We start from the raw sequence: 23,951 nt of genomic DNA on the forward strand, positions 1-23,951 counted from the left end.
TCTCTTTCACTATGCACATGGTAAAGGAGCCTATAGATACTGGCCGAGACATTGGCTGCAGCTTCATACAATAGAAAAAGTATTCACTACTTGTCATTTGCAACTGAAATTTTAGTCAGCTCTGTCAGCAGAAGTCAAAGGAGGTAGTCCATTAAGCGGTCCGTTAGGCAAGGGGTAGTCCATTAAGCAGGGGGTAATCCATTGGGCAGGGGGTAGTCCTTTACACAGGGGTTAGTCCATTAGGCAAGGTGTAGTCCATTAGGCCAGGGTTAGTTCATTAGTCCATTAGGAGTAGTCTGTTAGGCAGGGGTTAGTCTGTTAGGCAGGGGTTAGTCTGTTAAGATTTACCATATGAAGACACTGGGTATTTTTTTTCTTTTTAAGAGTCTATCTAAAAGCTTTTCAAGGTCTTTTAATGCCTAAGGTCTGCTCTGTGTTAGTCAGTCAGAATTTACTTATGCCTTTCCAAGACCTTTCTTAATAAACATAAAATTACAGTTGTAAATAAAAATAAAATAAAATGTATATGTAGTGCCAATGCAAATTTATAAGCATCTTTATTCTCTCCAATGTGCATTCCAGTGCCAAAGATACAAAAATAATAAGAGAAGGTGAGATGTGATGATACTACCACCAACACTAGAGAAGCTTAAAACAGAAATGGGTCATGGACAAGCCTCCCCAGTCTTTTGTATTTTTCTGCTTTCACCATCTACATCTCTCCTCCCTTGCTCCCTCCTACTCTTTCTCTTTACTAATTCCAGTCCATCCTTGACACCCCCCCCCCCCCTACCCCCATGCAATGTGAATGCATTGTGGTAGGAAATAGACCTGTTATTCTGAAGAATTTACAACACGTCATCCACGGATACCCCACAGGCCAGGACCATTACTGCTCACCATTACAGACCATTACAAATCCACATGGAAAATAAAAATTTGAATATGCATAAAAACAAAGTCATCACTTTGCGACTTCTTTTTTTCTACAAAGTGGTATTTATGATCAGCCTCTTCCTGCTATAAACAGACAAACAAGCATTACACAAAAGCCAATGAAATCAGCAGACAAATTCAAAAGAGTTTTGCATTAAAGTAATAATGTTCTCAGTGGTTACTGTGTAGGCATATTTACTTATATAACACTTTTTATACACAGTGGCTACTCAAAACAAATGATTTTTATTCAGTCTGGAACCTGACAGTCTATTCTGTTAACTTGCACTGACACCTGGTGAATATTTCAGGGACTACAACACCATGCACATTTAAACTGTCTCCATTATACTGTATGCTGCAGTGAATGAGTTACAGATTACATAACACAAATGTCCAAAAACAGTTTTCATATTAACTATGTTGATTGGTAATTGTTGTGTTTGCGTCGACAAGTTTCAGTTAATAGGTTTAAAATTCTGGCATGATCAGAAGATTTTCTTTTGGGTGAGCATTGTACTGAACATTACAAGATATCCATTTTCAAAAATGGGTATCAGTTTCAAAATTTGGAGCAAAATGTTATTATGTTCCTACAGAAAAAAAAAATAATATAAAAAATATTCTATGTAATATAATATTTATATAAGTGATATTATTATTATTATTTCTTACTAATATTACGTATACTTTGCATTAAATTCAGTAATAGTAGTAATAGTTTTTATACAAGTAAAACCATACCTCATTGTCTCTGAGTATTGGTTCGTACCTTGCATGGAACGCTGAATTATTAGAGAAGGGTACTTTGGAGCTGGACAAATACAAACTCAAGACAGACTGACAGTAACATTCTTTGTTTTTCACACTCTGTTCAGGAAGCTACAGCAGCTCCTGGAAATGAGTAGAATGACAGGTGCTTGAAAGCAGCAGCATTCTGGTACAGATACAAATGATATTTACTGAGACAGAACAGACTGTGCTCACAACTGCTGCACTGGAGAACAGCTGCTCGCTGGACATGTACACTGCCTTGGCAGAAAGCACCATGACAAATAGCTCAAAGTAGCGGTTCTCAGCGGTAATCCTTCTAATATGTACCCAAAACCATTCATGTGATTTACACAGGAAAATAAAAGATAGCAATGTCTGTCAATCCTTGACCAGTTCTATCTAATTATTCTTATAGTCTACTAATTAAGGATGTTGATGCAAAAATTCCTAACAATAGTAAATCTCACACGGTGGGTCATGAGTGACAGAGTGGCAGTGTTAAGTATATCTCCTATAATTTATCCATTCTTTAAACAAAGAAAAGAGGAAATAAATGATTGCAGAATTTTTCAAATGTCTCCATTCTCAAACATACTTCAGAGATCATTTTATGCTGGTTTATCCAGCTGCCCCCCCCCCCCCCCCCCCCCAAAAAAAAAACAACAAAAACACCCTTCTGTGCTGCAAAAGGCTATATGTATAGGAATATTAAGGACCGCAACATCTATTTATTGATTTATTTGTTTAATTCGTTTTGTGTCTATGGTGGGTTCATTAAAAACAATCTATTGCGCAATTACTGTTATCGAATGAGTCTTTCAATTCAAGTGTATCAATTGTGCAGTATCTGGAATCTTCATGACAAAATGTTAGCATTCGTCACTTTGTGTAGCATTTTATAACACTGGGGTGAGCATACGGGCTCCCGTACATCTTGTGCTGCAGCCCAAAATCTAGCGCAGCGAGTGCACAGGCACGAAACGCGTCGGTTTTTAGCTGTAAAATAGTCGCACCTCCCTCTTGACAGTTTAAATACAAACAGGAAAAAGGAGTTAAATACAGTTAGACCGTCAGCGCCTATTTGTGCGACAGACACCTGCATTTCATAAAAGGAGAGGTATTTATTTTATACGTCAGTCGAATTAAAGGATGTCGTTATAGGCGGAGACAGAACCGTAAGCGGAGTTTCATCACCATCTGTCTTGCTTCGTTTCTATTCGCTCGTCTGCACGGAATCACGTCTTCATTGTGGAGGTTGACAGCACAACTGAAGGAAGATGATTTCCGCGGTGACCACACGGCTACGTTTAATCCTGAGGTAGACATTTGGACAGTTCGTTGTGAGCACGTCTTCATATACCGAAATTACAACGGAAGACCGCGCGGCGTCATATATTCGGTTTAGCTTTGAGAAAACTACTTTGCTGCTTACTGGCGTTGACGTGACTTCCATTGGAGAATAAATAAAGACCGGCGGAGTGGCACGTGCTAAAGCGACAAAAGGCAATAGTTTTCCGAGGAGCGTTTAATTGCATTTGTGTTTTTTTCTTAACAGGCGAGTTGTAGCCTGTCTGTCTATAGACGCCAGGCCACTCTGCCTCGTTAATTGCAAAGTAAGGATGGGAGAAAAGGTGGGCACAGACCAAATTTCCCATTAGGATGCTTTGTGTGGAGTCTCTCTGAATTGCTAACATTGCTAACGATAAGCTATTATAATAAATATCTCTTAAATAAATATAGGTTACTGTCTGAATCAAGGCTCGAGATAGCGAGATCCACTCGCTGCAAGTTTATTTTTATAGAGTATGGCACCTGGAGGTCCAGCAGCAATGCTCCCTGCCTCTGAAGCCGCGAAGATCTACCAGACTAACTACATCAGAAACTCTCGCGCTATTGGAGTCTTGTGGGCCATTTTCACCATTTTGTTTGCTATTGTGAACGTTGTGTGCTTTATTCAGCCTTACTGGATTGGTGACGGCGTAGATACTCCGCAAGCCGGCTACTTTGGTCTTTTCCACTATTGCATTGGAAATGGACTGTCCCGGGATTTCCTTTGTCAAGGTAGCTTCACTGAGTTTGGCTCCATTCCCTCTGGTGCTTTCAAGGCCGCGTCCTTTTTTGTCGGAACGTCCATGGTCCTCGTGCTCTCTTCTATCGGCTGTTTTGCACTCTTCTTCTTCTGTAGCACTCTCACCGTTTACAAAATATGCGGCTGGATGCAACTTGGCTCAGGTAAATAAGACACCACCTGCCGCTTATTTAACACACAGCTTTCTGGATACTTGGTAATCACTTGTCAGACAGATTGTGTTGAAAATGTCGTTTGTACAAAGCAGAGCTTTAATGAATGAAATTCCCAATGCAACCCACCCATGTGGAACTGTTAGTTTCTTTGAAGAGAGAACAGATGGGCAGTATAGGTACATTTCAACAGTTTGGGCTGTCTGACATGCTAATGGAAATACCCAGTCTTGCCCACAATTTACTAACAGTTTTGCACCCTAATAATCAGCATTTTTCACTTTATTTAACTTAGGAAAACAATCAACAATTGCTATAGCTTTGCTACATCTTCTCAAACCTGATAGAACAAAGTGAAAGTGATTACAGTGACATTCCTGAATGATTGAGATTGTGGTGTATACTATAGTTTATTTTAAAGAGCTGACAACTTAAGACAAATTTCTGAAATCTTTCCAAATGAAAGTTGCAGTACCAGTACATTTCTAAAACAACTTGCTGTATGCTTTTTAATTTCTTCATACCTACCACTAAGGCTGACTACTCACCTGGTGCACCATTTTGCACCTGTTATTTCCAACTAAACTATCAAATGACATGTTTAAACTATTTTATGCAACTTACTGAAGATAGCAATAAAATAATAGTTCAAGCTTCTGACTCCTACCTCCAACGCTGCCATTATCACTGAATTTCAAATTCCATCTCGATCCTCCAACGAGTACAGAATTCCGGTGGTAGGTGTGAGTCAGTTTGTCTGACATTAGATATGAGGGTAACACTTTACAGAAGAGCATGATTTAGAAGGCTGTGTGACACCTGCATAAGCCCTCGTGTCAGTTGATTTAAATGTACATATACATCTCTAAAACCTGCTTTTGTCAATGTTGATGTCAAGTTGATATAACTATGTGACATAATGCTGATGATCTGACACAGCTTGCCAAGTGAGGTTGGTAGAATTTATAAAAATCTTATAAACAGCCAAATGGAACTCACTTTACTTAAGGGCTAGAGAACATATATATATAACTCTGGCATTGCATTTTCATGGTGTTGGACAAGGATTCATAAAAGTAAGAAAAGTGAGGACTTCAGTAATATGATTTGTATTATCTCCTGTACTGTTCTAAAAAATGATTATAGTGATGTTTTTGACACTGACAGTTTTAACTTGTAATGACATTTCAGTGTATATTATTTGGCTATTTATGAGTACTTGTGTAATTTAATGACAAGGGTCATGTCAAGAGTTACATAAATTCTCCAGCCCTTAAGTAAAGTGATTTCCATTTGGCTGTTTATATTTTTAGAAAGAAAATATTATGCAGTGCCTTAACATGTAATGTAAGATATGTATATTTTGTCTAGCCCTTAAATAAAGTGAGCTCCATTTGGCTCTTTATCAATTTTTTAGGAATCCTTAAGCAATGTCATGACACTGTAATGACATAATTATTTATATTTTACTGAGTTACTGAGTGACTGAAAGTCAATTACTGAGCTATAGGTTGAATTAAAACTGATTGGGACAGTTTTTGAATTTCCACTTTTTATGTAAGCTTATAAATAACAAATATCCTAATATATTATACATTTCTGTAATACTGAAGATGTTAGCTATCCATTTGAGGGGGGAAAGAGGTTATATTGTATTTCAAGGTGGCATGGCAAACTGACCCAAACCTTAATTTTTTGTAACATTTTGGTGATTGGGACAGCACATCTTATTGATTTAGGCTAGTGTAAGCATATTTACTGCACAATTTAATTCATACTTTTACATGCACATTTTCATTTTTACGTTCATCATTAAGAACTAAGATTTCTGTAGAGTCTTGGGGAATGTGTGAAAAGACAATGAAAACTAGAGAGAGTTGATCCAAATGCAGGAGGTTTTATTGAGGTTTTGGAACAAGTTGAGGAGAAACTGGTCATTGTATTCAATGTTAAGAATGATAAGGCATTATTTGGAGTGGGCATATCCATATTTGAAATCCTGTCAGGGGTTGGCAACATGCAGCAGAATCCAGGCAGTATTTGGGAGTCAGGCAAAAGTCTGGGTCTGAAAGGTAGGCAGAGTTCAGTATCCAGGAAAACTAGCTGACAAAAGGAGGGCTCTGTATGCAACATGACTGTGGCAATACTTCTCAAAGAGGTCATGCATGGATTTAAATTAGGGAGCCCTAAGTAGGAGAGGGAATGGGAATCAGGTCTGCATAATTAGAATTCAGGTGAACTTGATCGAATGTAAGAAGAGGAGGTGGGCATGGCAGGGCTGGTAGAGTTAATGAAATTCATGACAATGTAGTACTTACTCCCAGCAATGTGCTTATAGCCCTTTACAACACCCTTCACAAGCCTCTGCAGACTTGATTTTGGCAAATTCCAGGCCCTGGCCAAGAATCTTAACTTGGATGTGTTCTCTGCCTGTACTTTTCAGTGACTCCCTTCATCCTGTACTCAATCCACATTTTGCCTTTTCTCATTTCTGTTTGTTTGTTGTTTCCCTGTGCTCTCCCTTCTTCTGTCTGCCTGCATCTCTCTTTCTGTCTCACTGGTGCCATGCTGCTCTGAAAAAGATTAATCAAGATTTGTCAGGCCGGGTTTAGAGATCAAGGCTAAACTTAATGTTAGGTTTGGCTTAGTTAGTGTATTAGGCTGTTTGTACTGCGTGACCAGCAAATAAATAAGTGATTATACCACTGCTGTCCACATTTTATATCCAATAGTGTATTAGGGCAAACATGATGGTTTTTGATAGCTGGTTAGTCCATCTAAGAAAAACAGCTAGTAAAATCTAGTAAAAAAACAACAACAACACAACTAATAAAAAGCTAGTAAAGATTGTTTAGGGGTCCACACATATGAAGAGTAGCATACTAATGTAGAGCATACAGAGAACACACAATATTTCTTGATTACCAGGTTGCTAGCTAATTTTTTTCATAAGCAAAGACTTTTAGACCTGTCCCAATCATCCAAAATCATGCTGCCCTGTTCACCCAAGCCATGATTGAGTCGTCTTCTTCCTAGCATTGTCCCACCAGTGCAGGGTCAGCGGTTTGGATCTTTGAATGTCACTTCACTTGAACAAAAGTGTCATCAGGGTGCAAGCGTGCAGCCTTCAGATCCGCATTAATTGCGTCTTGCCACGTGGCCGCTGGCCGTTAATCTCAAGATAGTAGATGATGCTGGCAACAGTGTCCGGAGCGGCACGTTGAACATGGCCAAACCAGCAGAAGCATCCCTCTCTCTTTCGCCACAATGGGCACAATACCAAATTGTCGTCGGATCATATAATTGGTAATATGGTTGTGAAGGGATACACCCAGTGTCCAGCGAGCCATGCTTATCTCCATGGCATGGAGACGCCGCTCAGCTGCTCTCGTCACTGGTCAGCATTCTGATCCATAGAGTGCAACAGACCTGACCACGGTCCGGTAGATTTTCGATTTCAGGCGCTTGGGAATTCTCTTATCAAACAGGACACCGGTAACTTCCTTCCACCGCAGCGTTGACTCTCGCCCGTACCTCACCATTGATGCCAAGTCATGACTGAGGGAACAAATTAAAAACAACCTAATCCAAAAGTAGAAGCAAGATATTACAATTTGTTGACTGATTTTGTTGAAGTAATACGTTGTATTCATGTTTCTATCAAAGGTTTGTAGCATACATTAACTATGACAATTTTATAACCTTATGATGAAAACTAGCTAACTAACTAACACACTTAATGTGTTGCAGGGTCAATTTCCTGTTGATTCCTGCCCACCTATGCGATGTTACACCAGTGAAGTCAGAGAATTTCTAGAGAGAGGAGACTTGCCACTCTTTAATGCCAATTTTGTCAGATACCAGAGGAGCCCATAAGAAACACCAAAATGAATAGAGCTAAATGGCCAAAAAAATGAAAATTAAAATAGTTTCTCACCACCTGGCCAGGATCTTCCTTAACTTTGGAAAGTAGACATACGTTTTACAATAAATAGCAAAAAAAACACAAAAAACAAAAACCCAGTATATTTCCTTTTTATACAGGAAAAGGGATTTGGGCAGTAGGAGTTAGCTGAGTGCTGTTACTGAGTGCTGATTGGTTGGTGATCTGACACTGGAGTAGCAGAAATGCTAGTGTCCTACTTCCCAGAACCACAACCAAAGATATTAAACATTCAATGGCAAAATTTACCGACTAGTATAGGTTACAAAGCTACAAAGATTATATAAGGACATGAATCTTAGTAACTAATGTTAACATGAGCATGACCACAATGTTAGAACAAAGTCTGTTTAAATGCAATTTTTTTAGTTTGAGTCATGAATTCGTTTGCTAGCTAGCTAGCTAACTACATCAGAAATGGACTGAGAACAAAGGCAACCTAACTTGTTTTGCTTATAATAGCAAGATAGCTAATCTTACCAAAATCCATACCTACCAATTTTCATGTTATGTAGTGCATGCATATCTTTCTTCATTCCCAGTTTATATATAAACAACTTTTTAACTGTGAGGGAAAAAACTTTCAATGTCAAAAACTTCACTAAAAATCTGTTACACAGTAGTTTTTCATGTCATTGTTATGGTAGTACATGAGATACTACAGAGCTTTTTTAAGTCCTTTCTTTTGTTCAGTGTAGCAACACCCTCACTTGAAAGCAGTGTCAGATCATAAGCAATGCGTGATACCAATGAAAAAGATGTGCATAGTCAGTTGTCATAACATACTTATGTAATCTCACCCACAAAGTGGCATGACATGTCTTGTTGTCACCAAAAAAATCTTTGTTGATTGTCATGGTTAACTCAACATGGAAGTTGACAAATGCAGCTTTTATGACAGGTAATCACAATACAGTACATACTGCCATAATACATTTTTAGGAACTTAGATACAATTAATGTTATAACATGCATTATTCCTTATAGAAGTATGTCTGAATTTCAAAAAAAAAAAAAATTAAGTAAAGCAGTATCATACCCAGTACCTCCTTTAACTTTTATGCTCGGTGTCTATGTACACAGTTGTCATCCTTAACTGTTCCATCCCTACAACTCATTAGAACAGTCTGGTCGAGCTAAAATACCAGTTTACTGTTTGGGGAATGCCAGACTTAAATCAAACAAAGTCACTGTTTTTTCTTATCTTTACATTTACATTTTTTATCTTTACAAATTTGCGTTAATGGACCTTTTATGCTGATCATTGGTTTAGTGTTAAAATTTGAACTAAATGTCAAATATCAACCTAATCCTCATTTTAGACTCCATGCCACCTGGTTCTGAAACACAGAAGCTAGACAGGAATATTGATTAAAATCAAGAAAGGGGAATTTATAAATGGTATTTTATTAAATTAATTATAGTGCAGACACCAAGGCTCCAAAGATTCTGATGTCTTTGTGAAAAAGTTGAACTTCAGTTAGAAAACTGACAGTTAAGATAATGCAATTGAAAAGTATTGAGAATGCATAAATAAAGTAATACATTTTTTAAAAACTTTTTTCAATTTTGTAGAATGTGTAATGAAATGAAAATTGGTAATTAATAAATGGTCATTAATTTTACACATATCCTTTCCACTTTACACGTCTTTTACACATGCCCTTTTGTGACATTTGCAGCATGGAGGAAGCGAGAAGCAAGGTTGCAGCAAAGTGCTCTTTATTTTCCATTGTTCCACATTGTTTCGGTGGAAGCACCAAACAAACACAAACAATGGCTCTCAACGTAATTCACAGAGGTGACAGGCATCTTAGGTCCACATCTCTTGGTCTCTGCGGGTTTAAATAGGCTGAGTCTGAGTGATGCAAAGATGAACACAATTAATATTCTGGTGATTGTGATCGGGTCAGGTAAGGGACATGCCCACTCCTGCTAGCCCCCCCCCCCGAAGATTCCGCCAGCCTCCTGGTTCGTGGCTGGCCCGGCTGCCGAGGGACAGGCTTTTGGGGATGTTCCCGATGGATGGAGGTGGTGAGGTTGGGGTCCAACACTTGGGCGGCCGGTATCCAGCAATGCTCCTCTGGTCCATATCCCTCCCAATCCACGAGGTACTGGACCCGCGAGCCCCTCCATCTGGAATTGAGGAGGGCCCTCACCTTGTATGCAGGACCTCCCTCTATCTCCAAGGGAGGAGGCGGAGCACTCAAGGAGCTCTACTCTTCCGTGAGGGGACCCTCCACAACTGGCTTTAGGGCCGACACATGGAAGGCCCTAGATGCCCGGCTGTGTCCGGGCAAGCCGACACGGTAGGTAACCTCATTAATCCGCTCCGAGATGGTGTAGGGACCCTCATACCTCACGGCACCCGCGTGGCCGTCCCTCGTGGACACCCACACCAGTTGTCTGGGTTCATAGCAGGGAGTATCCCCACGTCTCCTGCCTTCCTTTTATAGGTGGCTATAGCTTTGTGCAGTTTCTGGTGGGCCTCCTCCCACACCCGCTCGCTGTGCTGACACCACCTCTCCACTGCTGGCTGGTCAGATGTGGGGGGATTCTGTGGATACAGTGGGGGCTGGAACCCTAAAACACATTCAAAGGGGGTTAAGCCTGTTACCACATGCTGCAGTGAATTCTGGGCATACTCCGCCCAGGGGAGGTAGGTGCTCCAAGTCTCAGGGTGCTTCTAGCAGTACAGCCTGAGGAACTTGGCTAGCTCCTGATTAACTCTTTCCACCTGCCTGTTGGCCTGGGGGTGTTTCCCAGACAGGCTGACGGTGATGTTCATTTTACCCAATAACTCCCGTCGCGCTCTAGAGGTGAATTGGGGGACCCGGTCTGAGACAATGTCCTCTGGTAGTCCAAATTGCCAGAAAACATGCCAGAAGAGCTGGTCTGCCATCTCCCAGGCAGTAGGTAGACCCTTGAGGGGGTTCATCTTCAAAAACCGGTCAGGATCACCGTGTTGTCCTGTGATGCAGGTAAGTCTGTGATGAAGTCTATTGCTAGGTGAGACCAGGGTCTCATTGGCATGGGTAGTGGCAGCAGCCTACCTACAGGTAGTGTGTGAGGAACCTTGCTGCGAGCACACTTGGCGCAAGATGCCACATACCTTTCTGTGCATGGCCAGCCACCAAAAGAGAGCACTCAGCAGCTGCGCCATGTGGGTTGCTCCTGGGTTGTCTGTCACCACGGAGGTGTGTGCCCATGTAATAAGGGCTTGGCGTAGGCAGAGAGGGACAAAGGGGCGGTTTGGCGGGCATTGCAGATGCGGATTTGCCACCTATATCTGTCGGTCCAGGTCCCATCTTAGCATTGCCAGGAAACAGAATTGGCAGAATTGGCGCCATACTGGTAGACTGGGCTTCTGCGAGGTGTTGCCGAGAGAGAGCGTCTGCCCTTACATTCCTCTCTCCAGGCCTATATGTAGAGGAATATAGGCCTCTACATATAGGAATATAGGAATATAGGCCAGGGTTGAACCTGGTGAAGAACAATGACCACCTGGCTTGTCTGGAATTGAGCCTATTCGCGGTTTGGAGGTATTCCAGGTTTTTGTGGCCTGTGACAACCAAAAAGGGGTGTCATGCTCTCTCTAACCAATGCCTCCATTCTCCTCGCTAGTTTCATGCTGAGGAGTTCTCTGTCTCCCACGCTATAGTTCCTCTCTGTGGCGCTTAGTTTCCTCGAGAAGTAGGCAACTGGTTTCAGCTGCCTGGCTTTTCCCTGGTGCTGGGATAGCATTGCGCCTACCCCAACGTCCGACGCGTCTACCTCTACCGTGAAAGGCTTTCCCGGGTCCGGCTGCTGCAGCACCGGGTGGTAGAGAAGGCCTACTTCAGCTCAGAGAAGGACTTCTCCGCCTCGAGTCCCCATTTTAGCCTCTTAGCTCCTCCACAGTGTAGGTCTGTGAGAGGTCTTGCTACCGTGCTAAAGGATTTTATAAAATGATGATAAAAGTTAGCCAATCCCAGGAAGTGCTGTAGCTCCCTGCGAGTCTGCAGTCTAGGCCAGTCCCTTACTGCCTCCACCTTGCATGACTGCATTCGTACGCTGCCCTCGCAAATGATATACCCCAGGAAACTCACCTCTTTGCGATGGAATTCACATTTCTCCAGTCTGCAGTAGAGGTGGTTCTGCAGGAGGGTGCGGAGGACAGCCCGTGTGTCATGCATGTGTTGGTCCCAAGAGGAGGAATAGATCAGGATGTCATTGATTTTTGTGACGACAGATCTACCCAGGTACTCCCTTAGGAGCTCATTAATGTAGGCCTGGAAGATAGGCAGGGCTGTGGCTAAACCATAAGAAAGTACTAAATACTCGTAGTGTCAGAAGCCAGTGCTAAAGGCGGTTTTCAATTCTTTGCCTTTCTTAATTCGGAGGCAGCTGAGTTGCTCTCGTAGGCCTGAATACCTGCTCCAGGTCACTGTATTCCTGGGGCACAGTGAGGTCGTTCTCGGCCTCGGGACTCTCGATGGACCTGGACTGCAGGGACACCATCCGGTGAGGTAGGCATTTGCCCTCGCAGACAAATGCTTTCCCTGTGAGCCTGGAGATAACAAAAGACACCCTGATGTGGTCAGGCAGTTGGGGTTGGTATGCAAAAAAAAAAGACTGCACTGAATGATGAAGTCCTCACATTCCTTTGGGTCTCCTCCATACGTCCCAGGGATAGTGATGAGGCATTTCATCCCTTCCGAAATAGGTGGGGTAATGAGAGGGCTGAATCACTGCTCTGGTCCCATGGCCAAGTGATTAACATGCTGCCCTATACTTAGAACCAGCGAACGTATCTCCCCAATCTCCTGCTGCTGCAGCTCCATAGCCACCTTCTGAGCAGCAAGCAAGGGGTGTGATCCTTAGCAGGGGTGGGTGTGTCCCTTCCTGCTAGCCGGCCGCCCAACCGTAACACCTTTCCACTCTACTCCAACAGAACTTTGTCAAATATTTTTACGTAGATCAGTTCATGTAGGCTAATGTAGACTTCAAGACTATAAGTTTAATAAGGATTACAGTAATACCATTCATCATCAGGTAAATATTTTTCTTTTTCTAAGTACAAGAACTCCTGTATGTGTACCAATGGTCAGATAGGACAAACGACCACTTACATGTAGACCACTTGATATAATTGTTACATGCTATTTGTTTTTAATGTCACATTCACTGTAAAGCTTAAGATAGACTTACCAAAGACTGAAAATGTCTGAGTCAAAACATTTATAGGTCAAGAGAGTGAATAATTCTACAGCGTGTCCATGGCACTTATTAGCATCTTTTGTATGCTACCAATTCAAAGATCATATTCATTCATACGGTGAACTGAGGCTACTTCACATAAGGCTAGCCTGGGGCCATGACTGAATAAAAACACTTGAGAATTGGGAAGGTGATTGGAAAGGTGTGTGAGAGTGTATGGGGAAGAGAGACGAAATGAGCTGGTTATTGTTCTAGTGTGCAATCCATTGTTGTTTCTTTAAATTGCTGTGCAAATTAAATAAAGGGAAAAACAATATGACATACAGCGACAGTATGGCAGCTGTGTCCTAACTCTCAATGCACTGTCAACTTATTTTTTAAATATATACAAACACTGTATTTTATTCTGTCTGGACATTTTGAATAGTCCATTATATAATGGTATGGTAATCCATTACGTACATGGATTGTGCAGTTTCTATAGCCCCTTAGATATATTACCTAACCCCTTAACTCATTTAAAAAATCATATTTTTATTTGGTAAAAGTCAGGGAAAGATAAAAGTACAGTATACGTTTATATGGCCTTGGGGCTTACTGCTCAACTGTGAGTCCATTTCTCTAGTGTTTTCTACTATTTTTTGTCCATTTGGCTGTTAACCCTAGTGCCAGGCAAAAACACTGCCTGCCAGTACACTAGCCACTGCTGACCTTAATATGGACTTAATATGGACTTAATGTGCTTAATATGGACATTTAGGTTTCCATAAAAGAAAAGCCAAACTGTAGCCACAGGGCAAATAAAATAGTGGGACCTTAGAGTCTTTTACAGTGTATTTGTACCATCCACATTTACAAAGCCACTAAGCTGTTTTGAACTGGACTGTTTAACCATGTGATGCATTCTTTCTACAACAGACAACTTTCATTTAGTCTCATTACTCTTGTAACTGAAATGGCATAGTACTAGTTACTGTTGTCTAAATATATTTAGTTTTTCTTGTATGTGTCAGCTTTGGCTACTTATGAGTTACTTTCTAAAGACCATATCATACCAAATGAAAAATACAAAGATGACAAAAGTTGTCCTGTTCGTATGATTTTAAGTAATATCTAACTAATAAAACTAAACATATAAAGTTACATATAAAGTTGTTTCAGGCTTATAAGTTCAATAAGGGTATTTGATTTAATTTCAGAGAAGAATAACTTGACAAGGAAGTAAGCCTAATGTAATAAAATATGTAATTAGAAACATATATTGAAATATGTATTGAAATTCAAATATATTAAAATGTGAAACTGTAAAATATAACAATATGCTGAAATGTAAATGATGGGATGTGTGTATACATTTACTAATTGGCATTGTATAAATCACAGATTTCGAAAAGATCAGTGATGAAAGTAGGAAAGTACTAGCCTTACCTTGCATTGATTGATATCAGACCAAAAAAAAAAGTGGCATTTCCTATTCCTAGCAGGTAGTATCATGCACACAAATTACATAAAGGGGAAGGCACCATCTGTGTAGATACCATTTGTTCTCAATATTATCTTAAAGCATAAGAAATGCAATAGCAGACTTTTAACTATGACCATAACTGTATTATGATGGCAAGAATATAAACCGAAATGTGTTAACCCTTGTTACATGGAAAAGTAGACTTCAGTATAGTGTTAATTTCAGCAACATGTTACTTTTGGAGCATATTACCCTCAACAGTGGCAATCAGTTTTCACGTTTTAAGCAATTGTTAGACTGGAATTTTGCCTCAGTTTCCCTTGGTGGGACAGGCAGATTTTATTAATGTTTTCTCAGATTACTGCATTTTGATACATGTTTGAAACATTTGAAATATTAAAAACTGACAAGAATAAGGTGATCAGAACACAAGGCTAGCGATGAGTTTATAACTAAGACATGGTGTTTCAGTCTGACAAAGGAGCAGAATCAGGTACGAAATGCTTGTAAACCAGGTCATATGCCAACGACTGCAGGAGAGAATGCAGCTGGATAAAATATATTTATAGCCACAGAATGTTTTGGAGTTTTCTGGCTCATATAACAGGCCCAAAGCAGTCTTTGGAACTGCATTACATCAAGAAGATGAGTGCATCACAAAGATATTCACATCTGTAGTAGCAAAATAATTAATATCCGCTGAGCAAAATTTTCAACCTGTTGTACTGATTTTGAATTTGAAGTTTTATTCTAAACAATCAAGGAACATTCTATACTCCCAAAATAGTACTAATAGTAGTGTTAGTAATAAGAGTTTATTAGGTGTGCAACAACACATGCAGTGTCAGGTTTGATGTGATTTTGATTCTGAGGTAAAGATTTGATTCAAATTTTTATATTTTATATATTGAGACTACAGAGATCTAAGTATACACTACACAGGGGTGGGTTTCTGAAAAGTATCATAACACAAAGATGATTTTTAATTGGTAGAGCAAGTATTACACTGAACACTCTCTCATTGAAGATGGTCTTAACCCTACGATGCTTTTGAGAAATGGGGCCCAAATTGGATGTGAATGTGAGAAAAAGATTCTATGGTCTAGTGAGATCAAAGTTGAACTTTTAGACCTCAGTGCTAAGTATGTTTTGGTGGCATAAACCTAACATGCACAGTCTCAGAAGTCAAGGATGGTCATGGCACCATCCTGCTTTAGTAGTGCCTCCTTTAAGCAGGTACTGTAAAACTCATAAAGACAGAAGGCAAATGGATGGGTAATATTTTGAATGATAAATTAGACCTCAGTCCCACTGATCCTTTGTGGAATGACTTAGAATGGTTTTTCACAAAATGTTTCCATCCACCCTAATACAGCTTGAACAGTTTTGCCAAGAATTGCCAAAATTGACAGTGTTGAGATGTGTAGCACTGATAGCAGTTTAAAGAGTCATAGCTGTAATTGCTGCCAGGAGTTCTTCTACAAAGTATTAACACCATGTGTCTGCGTACGGGGCATGGTTATCGGTGCTAGATTAGCTGGGGCCAGTATTTCAAAAACTGCCAACTTTGGCAATGGTGTCCTGCAATGGTGTCAAGAGTATACCAAGAATGGGATGATCGAGGAAACATAAAAGGGGGATCTCATGGATGTAAATAACTCGTTGATAAATGGGGTTAGAAGAGGATGGCAAAAATCATTCTGACAGACAGGCGGTGCATAAAGCAAATTACAACCGAATGCTCCATCTAACATATCCAAACACACAACACATTGTTCCTTAGCACAGATGTTGCCTAGATGTTGTTATTGTAGTCAAAGTGAATCAGAAAGACAAGACTCCAGTAGGCAAAAGAGCACAAATCACTAATCAGTGGAAAAACATTGTCTGGTCAAATGAATCCAGATTTCTGATGCACCATGCTGATTGCAGGGTCAGAATTTGGCACAAGTAGCATGAATTGATGAGCTCTTCCTGTCAGGTATGAACAGTTCAGGCTGCTGGAGCTGGAGTAATGGTGTGGACAATGTTTTTTTGGCACACGATGGGTCCTCTTATACCTGTGGATGGATGTTTGGACACTATGGCTTACGTAAGGATTGTGGCTGACCAAGTTCATCACTTCATGGCAGCTGTGTAACTTATGGCAGAATAACACTTTCAGCAGGACAATGCAGCCTGCACAAAGGGTCGTATAGTCATGGATTGGTTCGAGGAATATGATGTTGAGTTTTCCTTGCCTCACAGGCCTTAAAAGACTCCAGATCTTAATCCTACAGATCATCTCTGGTTCAGAGCATGTCAGTACCTCCATCTAATTTGTGGCAACTTCAATAACCTATACTGTCTGCATAGGCCAAGATTCCTGCAGAATGATTTAAGCACCTGGTGGAATCTTGGCCATGGTGAATTTCTGCGGCTCTGAAGGCCAAATGAGTTCCAACACACTACTAGATGGGTGTCTCTAATAAAATGGCCATTCATTGTATTTCCTCCATTTAAGGTGACTTATTTTCTAGTTCCTATTTACCTCAAATCAATATAGAATTACATTAAAAATAACTTTTGATAGTGTTTAACCCTAGTCTTTGCATTTTCTCTATGGCAAGGTGGTCATAATCTGCAATTATGTGAAAATATAAAATTATTTATTACTTACTTACAAAGCAGAATACTACATAATTATATAAATTAAAATATGTGTATGATAAATCCTACCAAACTATTATATAAATGTTATGCTTCTCCATATACTATTAGATGTGATAGCAAGGCTAGTAATGGCGAATGTTGTAATCTCTGTTTGCAGTTTGTTGCATTGGGATTCTTTCCCACATACTTTCCCCCCATTCTTTTCCAAAGTATATGACCAAGAACCATGAACTAATAAATTGCAGATTTATAATGGTGCTAGCCTCATCTGTCAAATTGGGAATTTGAAATCTGTTTAAACCCCCAGCAAAGAGTGAAAAGAAAGGAGGAGTAGGAACATAAAAAAAGTGAAGGAGTGTGAGGTAGAATATTGCATTGCAAGCCAGAATTTGTTTGGAATGTTGATAGAAGAACCCTAAAATGGAAAGATAATCTACATGCCAGGAGTTATGATTTGATAAGGGAGAGTGTTTATGAGAGGTGGGAAAAAGATAAGTGTGTTTCATTGTTAATGTAAAATATTTTCTGGGTAATTCGGTCAGTGAGTTCTCTTTTTGCTCTCTGCATAAAATGTCCTTTCTGAGAGAAAAGTATACACAAAGGTGTATTATCCCCTCAGGCAGCGGCAGTGAAGGAAGTACTCTTGGCTTGAAAAATGATAGCATAAGTTTCAAGATAAGTCATGACTGAATTCACTGGACCTCATGTAAAAACATTTTTCATAGGGCTATCTGATATTCCTCTTACTTTCTCTTAATGTTACTTCAAATTATAGTACTATGTCAGACTACTCAAACATTTGTAGTTTCAGAAAATAATTGTAAATTACTTACATCAACACCTCCAATGTTGTACCAGAGCAAATGTTTCAGAGAACTATGAAGTAACATAACCTTCTAAGATTTGGTGTCCCACCAGTCCAAAAGTATCACTGATGAATTGATTCATTTGTGTGGAGGAACATTTATGTGAGTTGGTTCTTCATATCCAGCCCTGGGATAATGTGTGCTGTGGTTGGTGGTTGAGGTTATTGTGGCTAATTCTCATGAGTGCTTTAAGGACAAGCAACTTGAAAGAAAAATCAATTTTGAGAGAAAAAACCAAAATGGACATGATGGACAATGATGGCATTTATACACCTGGGTCTCTGCTAATGTCTCCCACTTTTTCTTTTCTCCTGTCTTCTTTCTTCCTCTGTATTCCTACTATACATCATTTACTTGTTTTCCTTACATTCTGCATCTATTTCTCTGTTCCTTCTCTCACCTGATTTGTGATTCAGGTGTATGTCTGGTGCTGGGATGCATGATCTACCCTGATGGCTGGGACTCAGAGGAAGTGAGGCGACTGTGTGGGGAGCAAACAAGTAAATACACCCTAGGAGCCTGCTCTGTGCGCTGGGCCTACATCCTGGCTATCATGGGCATCCTGGATGCATTCATCCTCTCTTTCCTGGCTTTTGTGCTGGGAAACAGGCAGGATGGCTTAATGGCTGAGAAACTTCTGGCTGAGAGCAAGGGTAAGAATCTTCTAACATTGGACTACCTTTATTCAGAATTAATTCACAATTCAACTCTTTAGATGCCACATACACTGAATTCTAAAAATGAATCTGTCCTTACCTGGTACTGATACTCCATTCTTGTTTAGATACACACAAAATACAGCACAGTTTAGCCTTGACCCTCATAACCAAGGACTAAATAAAGTATTCACACAACACTACAGTACATGCTTTCCTTTCCTGCACTAGCACCACTATGTATTTCTCATATATTGTCTCATACAGTTAAGTGACCGTATGTGGGAAAAGGAACTACAAATTACACTCTCATTCTAAAATTGTCAGTCATTGTCAGCTGGCATTTGACAAATTCTGGTTCAGCTGATCATTGCTCACAGTATTATTCATGATGTTTCATATCACTCCTATAAACTGAGTTGGAGGTTTAGTATGCCCCCACACAAATTCATTCCAACAAGTCATGCATTTTCTGCTAGCAATGTGTGGTACAGATCACCTAAACATCATAATGGGAAAAACTAACACCTTTAGTGACTTTGAACGTAGCATGAGAGTCATTGTTTGACGTGTAGGTTCTACCATGTTGAAAACAGAATGGAGTGAAAAGCAGAAAACAGTGACCACTGATCTGTGATCCAAAGATGAAGGCACCTTGTGGCAGAAGGCTCAAAGGGGAACTGCCAAAATCATGCAAGCAGACAGAAAACAGTATTAATCACGTTAATTCAACAGGGGTGAAGAACTTTATCTCAGAATGCTCTACTCATCAGATTCAGACTTGGATTGACTTGGCTTGTTGTCTCCAAATGGATTAACACTATTGGTTCATTGACACCTAAAGGAAAAAGCTTGCACTTTAAAAGTGAGATTAATGTGCATTTGCCCCATAAACGGAATCTGGTAGGGACAGCAAGGCTGTTAGAAGGAACAGGAGAGAGAGAAAGGAATGAAAACAGTGAAAACAACTGCATGCTTGCTCTAATTATATCCTGTGGCTCTTTGCTGAAGTATTAAACTGCTAATGGCTGTTTATTTATATAGTTGTCACATTGCTGGAGAATAAATAAGACGACCCCACACATTGCGCAGCTGGCGGGTTAGTAAACCCAGAAAAAAGAGAGAGAGCTCTTGGTGCCAGTAACCATTTAACTGAAAAAAGTTAAAACGGTTAAAACAGGTTCTCCACGAAACAGACGATCAGAATTAGTGTTCAATCCCCAGTATAAAAAGAATGAATGAACATTATTAAAAATGCATAAGCAAATAATTATAATGAATAATATCTATTTATTTGTCTGCAGTGGAGGATGATAGACCCACCAACCATTTTCGTAGCTCACACTTACCAAGTCTTGATAAGTGAAGACATAGCAACCAAGCATTCTTCTGTCATTCTCTTCCTTCTTTTTTATTTTCAGCAAAATAACCTAGGGCAGCATCGTTCATTTTTGTCTTGCTATTTTTCTATTTAGCAAGAATGATATCCAGGCAGTTTAACACACTTCTCAAATGTGGGGTCCAAGTACATAAGTACATAATCCAAAGAAAACTGTATTTTTGCAAGACCTAATTTGTGGTTGTGTCAGGAAGTAGTTTCTAATGGAAAAATTGAGTATAATAAAAGAGCTATATCTGGATGTGGTCTAATACATTTCTGCATTTCTGAAGATTTTTAGGGAAAAACAAGTCTTGCTTACTTTTACCACAACTGAAAATTCCACAGTATTAATTACAAAAAACAAACAAACAGCATCTTTGGTTCTATTGTGTTTTCCCTGTCTTGTCAGTAAACTTCTATTTACTGCTGGCTATGACTAGCTAAAGAATGGACTGAAAGTAATACCTTTTCTCTCTTAAAAAATAAATAAGCCTGTTACAGTGGATGTATAATTATGAACAGCAGTAAGCACTGTTTAATATTTGACAGTATTGCTTCAAGTGAACATGAACGGGGGACTGGGAGTGGAATCCTGGTGTGAATTAGCTAGATTCTGTGTATGATTATATTAAAGTTAGCTATCTGTATTTTAGCATTAGTTTACAAGTAGATTGAATGAACTGGCTAACATAGCTAAATACCTTACTTAACTAACGAAGCAAAGGCTCTGAACTCTGAAAATTTCTGAACATTTCTGCACTTTGACCCTGCCATTCTTCACTCTGACATCCAATCAAGTTGTGTAGTTTCATGCATTTGTCTAAACCTTGTTTAAGGACCTTTTTCAAACCCCTGCTTTTGTAGTCCTTCCATTGTGCTTTTTTGGATGTTTTCTCCACATTGTTTGCATTGCTAACCTTAATGGAGTCTTTGGGTTTTTGGGTTTTTTGTTGTGGGGTGGGATAGGGGTTATTTTTTTAACCAGTCCCAGTGGTAGTTATTGCATTTTTTCCTGGGAGCGATGGCATTTCAATAACTTGCCAGTGGCAATGCACTGAGGATACAGTAGGCCAATGCATACTTACGTATTTGCATACTTAAATCAGATTCTCCTTTTGGGTGTCTCAGCAGCCCGCTGGACACTGTCCCATTCCTCCTGATGGCCAGTGCATCCCTGTTCAGTGTCTCTCTTTTTACCCATTTACAGTGTTACTACTCTCTCCAGTTTGGAGTAACAATGTACCTCTGGGAACTAATAGTTTATATAATAGTAATACTATTTTAGATTTTTAATAATAATAACTTTTATTTAGATAGTGCCTCTCTCAGATGCAAGCAAGACAGCACAATCCAAGTCTCATTTTATCCTGGATATTTAATCACTTTCTTTCTTTTTTCTTTTTCTTTCTTTTACAGAGGGTGGAAATGCCTAAAAATATTAAACGTAAGCTGTCAAATTATTTCATAAAACTGATGTAATATAATTAGTTATGTTTTACTACCGCTTTTGCAGTGATATTAAGTATTAAGCTAATTTTGTTAATAGTTGAAACAGAGAGCAAATGTTTCTTGTCTCTCTTGGCTTGCCTTCTTTCCTCTGTAGGATAGTTTATGGACTGCACATTGCTTCTCATGCCATCTTACCCAAGTTTGTGGAGAAAGAATATAGAAGGCCTGCAGACCTAGGAGCTGATCTCATCACCTTGACCATCTGACCATTGCATCTAGAAGATACTGTATGTCTCAGTCCTTTACAGACCCTTATTTATCAGTTCCTTTAGTACAAGATATTATATTAAGATGCAGACCAATTTGCACACTTGTACACTACAGCTGATTACATTCTGAACTATAAAGATCAATGCCATGTCTGAGTGCAAACAATTTAGGTACCCAATGACCACGTTGGAAATTACATGTGCACTTGTATGACATTGATACTTCTTGCAGTTACTTGATTACCATGTACTTATATATTCATGTGAACACTGTGACATGTTAATTCATAAGGTTAAATATAAAAAAAAACCTTGAAGGCAATGCAAACTTTTTTCAGTGTTTCTCTTTCTGTTTAATATTTTTGTGGAGAAGAACCTAAGAGCAAACTTCTAGATTCAGGCCTTTGACAATCCTGATTTAATAGATAGTTACCATATTTATCCACTGAGCATTTTAAATGTATTAAAGTGACCCATCTAAGCCAATATTAGCAAGTACTGACAGGTTTGTGATTGGGGCCCATTATATTTCTGTTGAAGACCATGTTGTCATTTTACACATATAAAAGAGAGGAATCACTTCTTGCTAAAAAGGAGAATCTGTTTTACTGGGGGTAGTTGCTCTCAGATCATCCTGATGTTTACCCCATGTTTATTTTGGTAAGTGTGGTGATGCTTATGGTGATTACAGAGTTCTAAAAAGGTGAAGGTTATGGCATTTGAGGAAGACTATTTTGTGACACACATCATTACATATCAATGAGAGCTTTTTAAATGTAAATACTAGCCATTCAATTCAAGGGAAAAATCATGAATGTAGACTGTCAGCTTTGTGATTGTAGATACTAGCCTAGACTAAATGACCAGGTGAGTCTTTCCTTTTCCGTAAGGAAGATTAACAGTAAGACTGAAAATGTTAATGTTGGGCAAGCCCTAACCTTTCAAGCATCTACTGTTAGTTTCATACCACTGTACATAAATCATAGATATATTAAACAGTATTATTCTTATTAGAGGAAAGTAAAGGTCATGCAGCTCAATAAAGGTTTTCACTCTGTATTCTCATTCAAACTGGCCTCCATTGTCTTTGTGTGTGCCTGTGTGGGGGTGGGTGTCCACAATTTTTTTTTATATTATGTATGTATGTATGTATGTATGTATGTATAAGCTTTAACATATATATATATATATATATATATATATATATATATATATATATATATATATATATATATATATATATATATAACTTTAAATTTTTTTTAGTCCAGTAATGGAAAAAAAAATAAGAAATGAAAAAAATAAAGAAATGAAAAAAATTTCTATGCTCTTCCCAATTAAAAAAAAAACAAGGTCTGGTTTCCAAGTCTTGTGCCAAATCACTGTACCAGTGGTGAATCACAATTGGTCCATGTTTTAAGTCTAGACTGTAAAACTGTCTGAAAAACTCACCATAAAGTTTGTAGCAATTAACTCAATAGAAGCCCAACTAAATGTGTTTTTAATCTGGAATTAAAAGCATCAAGAGTCTGGCATTTTCAATATTTTCTATAACCCTATTAAGAGATTTAAAAAAACCTCCAGTATACTGGATGTTTGGGGGATAAAGCATTCATTAATTGAATTAATTATTTAAAAAAAAAAAAAAAAAAAAACCTGATACAAAAAATTATCCATGAACAAATCATGTACAGTCATACAATATATGGAAAAACATTTGAACACCTACACATTACACCTACAGGAGCTTTTAAGACTCATTCTAAATCCATAGGCATTAATATGGAATTGGTGTATTTCCCTCCCCCCTTTGCAGCTATAACAACTTTCACTCTTCTGGGAAAGGCAGAATATTTAGGAGTGTCTGTGGGAATGTTTGCACATTCATTCAGAAGAAAATTTATGAGGTGAGACAATGATGTTGAACAATCACTGTTCAAGGTTATCCCAAAGGTGTTCGATGGAGTTAAGGATTCTGTGCTGAGTAGTCAATTTCTTCCACACCAAACTCACCCAACCATGCCTTTATGGACCTTACTTTGTGCACTTGAACACTGTCATACTAGAAGATTTCTTGCTATGTTGAAGCATTAAGATTTCCATTTACTGGAATTAAGGGG

At 39.2% G+C, this 23,951-nt stretch overlaps 2 protein-coding genes across 3 annotated transcripts; one reads left to right on the top strand and one right to left on the bottom strand.

Moving 5' to 3' along the window:
* Window positions 1-2,647: 2,647 nt before the first annotated feature.
* LOC113576627 (LHFPL tetraspan subfamily member 3 protein-like) lies at window positions 2,648-22,902 on the top strand. 2 transcript variants are annotated; one of them, XM_027008832.2, is made up of 4 exons: window positions 2,648-3,942; window positions 18,493-18,729; window positions 21,530-21,557; window positions 21,717-22,902. In XM_027008832.2, the coding sequence occupies exons 1-3, from the start codon at window positions 3,516-3,518 to the stop codon at window positions 21,544-21,546; spliced, it is 681 nt and encodes a 226-aa protein (XP_026864633.1). In that variant the 5' UTR covers window positions 2,648-3,515; the 3' UTR covers window positions 21,547-21,557; window positions 21,717-22,902. The 2 variants fall into 2 exon arrangements, with proteins under 2 accessions (XP_026864633.1, XP_081571645.1); XM_081715519.1 differs by lacking the exon at window positions 21,530-21,557.
* On the bottom strand, window positions 8,799-14,319 carry LOC145658499 (uncharacterized). Its single transcript, XM_081715522.1, has 4 exons — window positions 12,534-14,319; window positions 12,308-12,443; window positions 11,983-12,030; window positions 8,799-10,477 (listed from the first exon to the last, which is right to left on the bottom strand). The coding sequence occupies exons 1-4, from the start codon at window positions 12,578-12,580 to the stop codon at window positions 10,355-10,357; spliced, it is 354 nt and encodes a 117-aa protein (XP_081571648.1). The 5' UTR covers window positions 12,581-14,319; the 3' UTR covers window positions 8,799-10,354.
* Window positions 22,903-23,951: the final 1,049 nt, after the last annotated feature.

Source organism: Electrophorus electricus, chromosome 6 (assembly GCF_041902795.1).
Source record: "Electrophorus electricus isolate QZ-2024a chromosome 6, ASM4190279v1, whole genome shotgun sequence".
NCBI lineage: Eukaryota > Metazoa > Chordata > Actinopteri > Gymnotiformes > Gymnotidae > Electrophorus > Electrophorus electricus.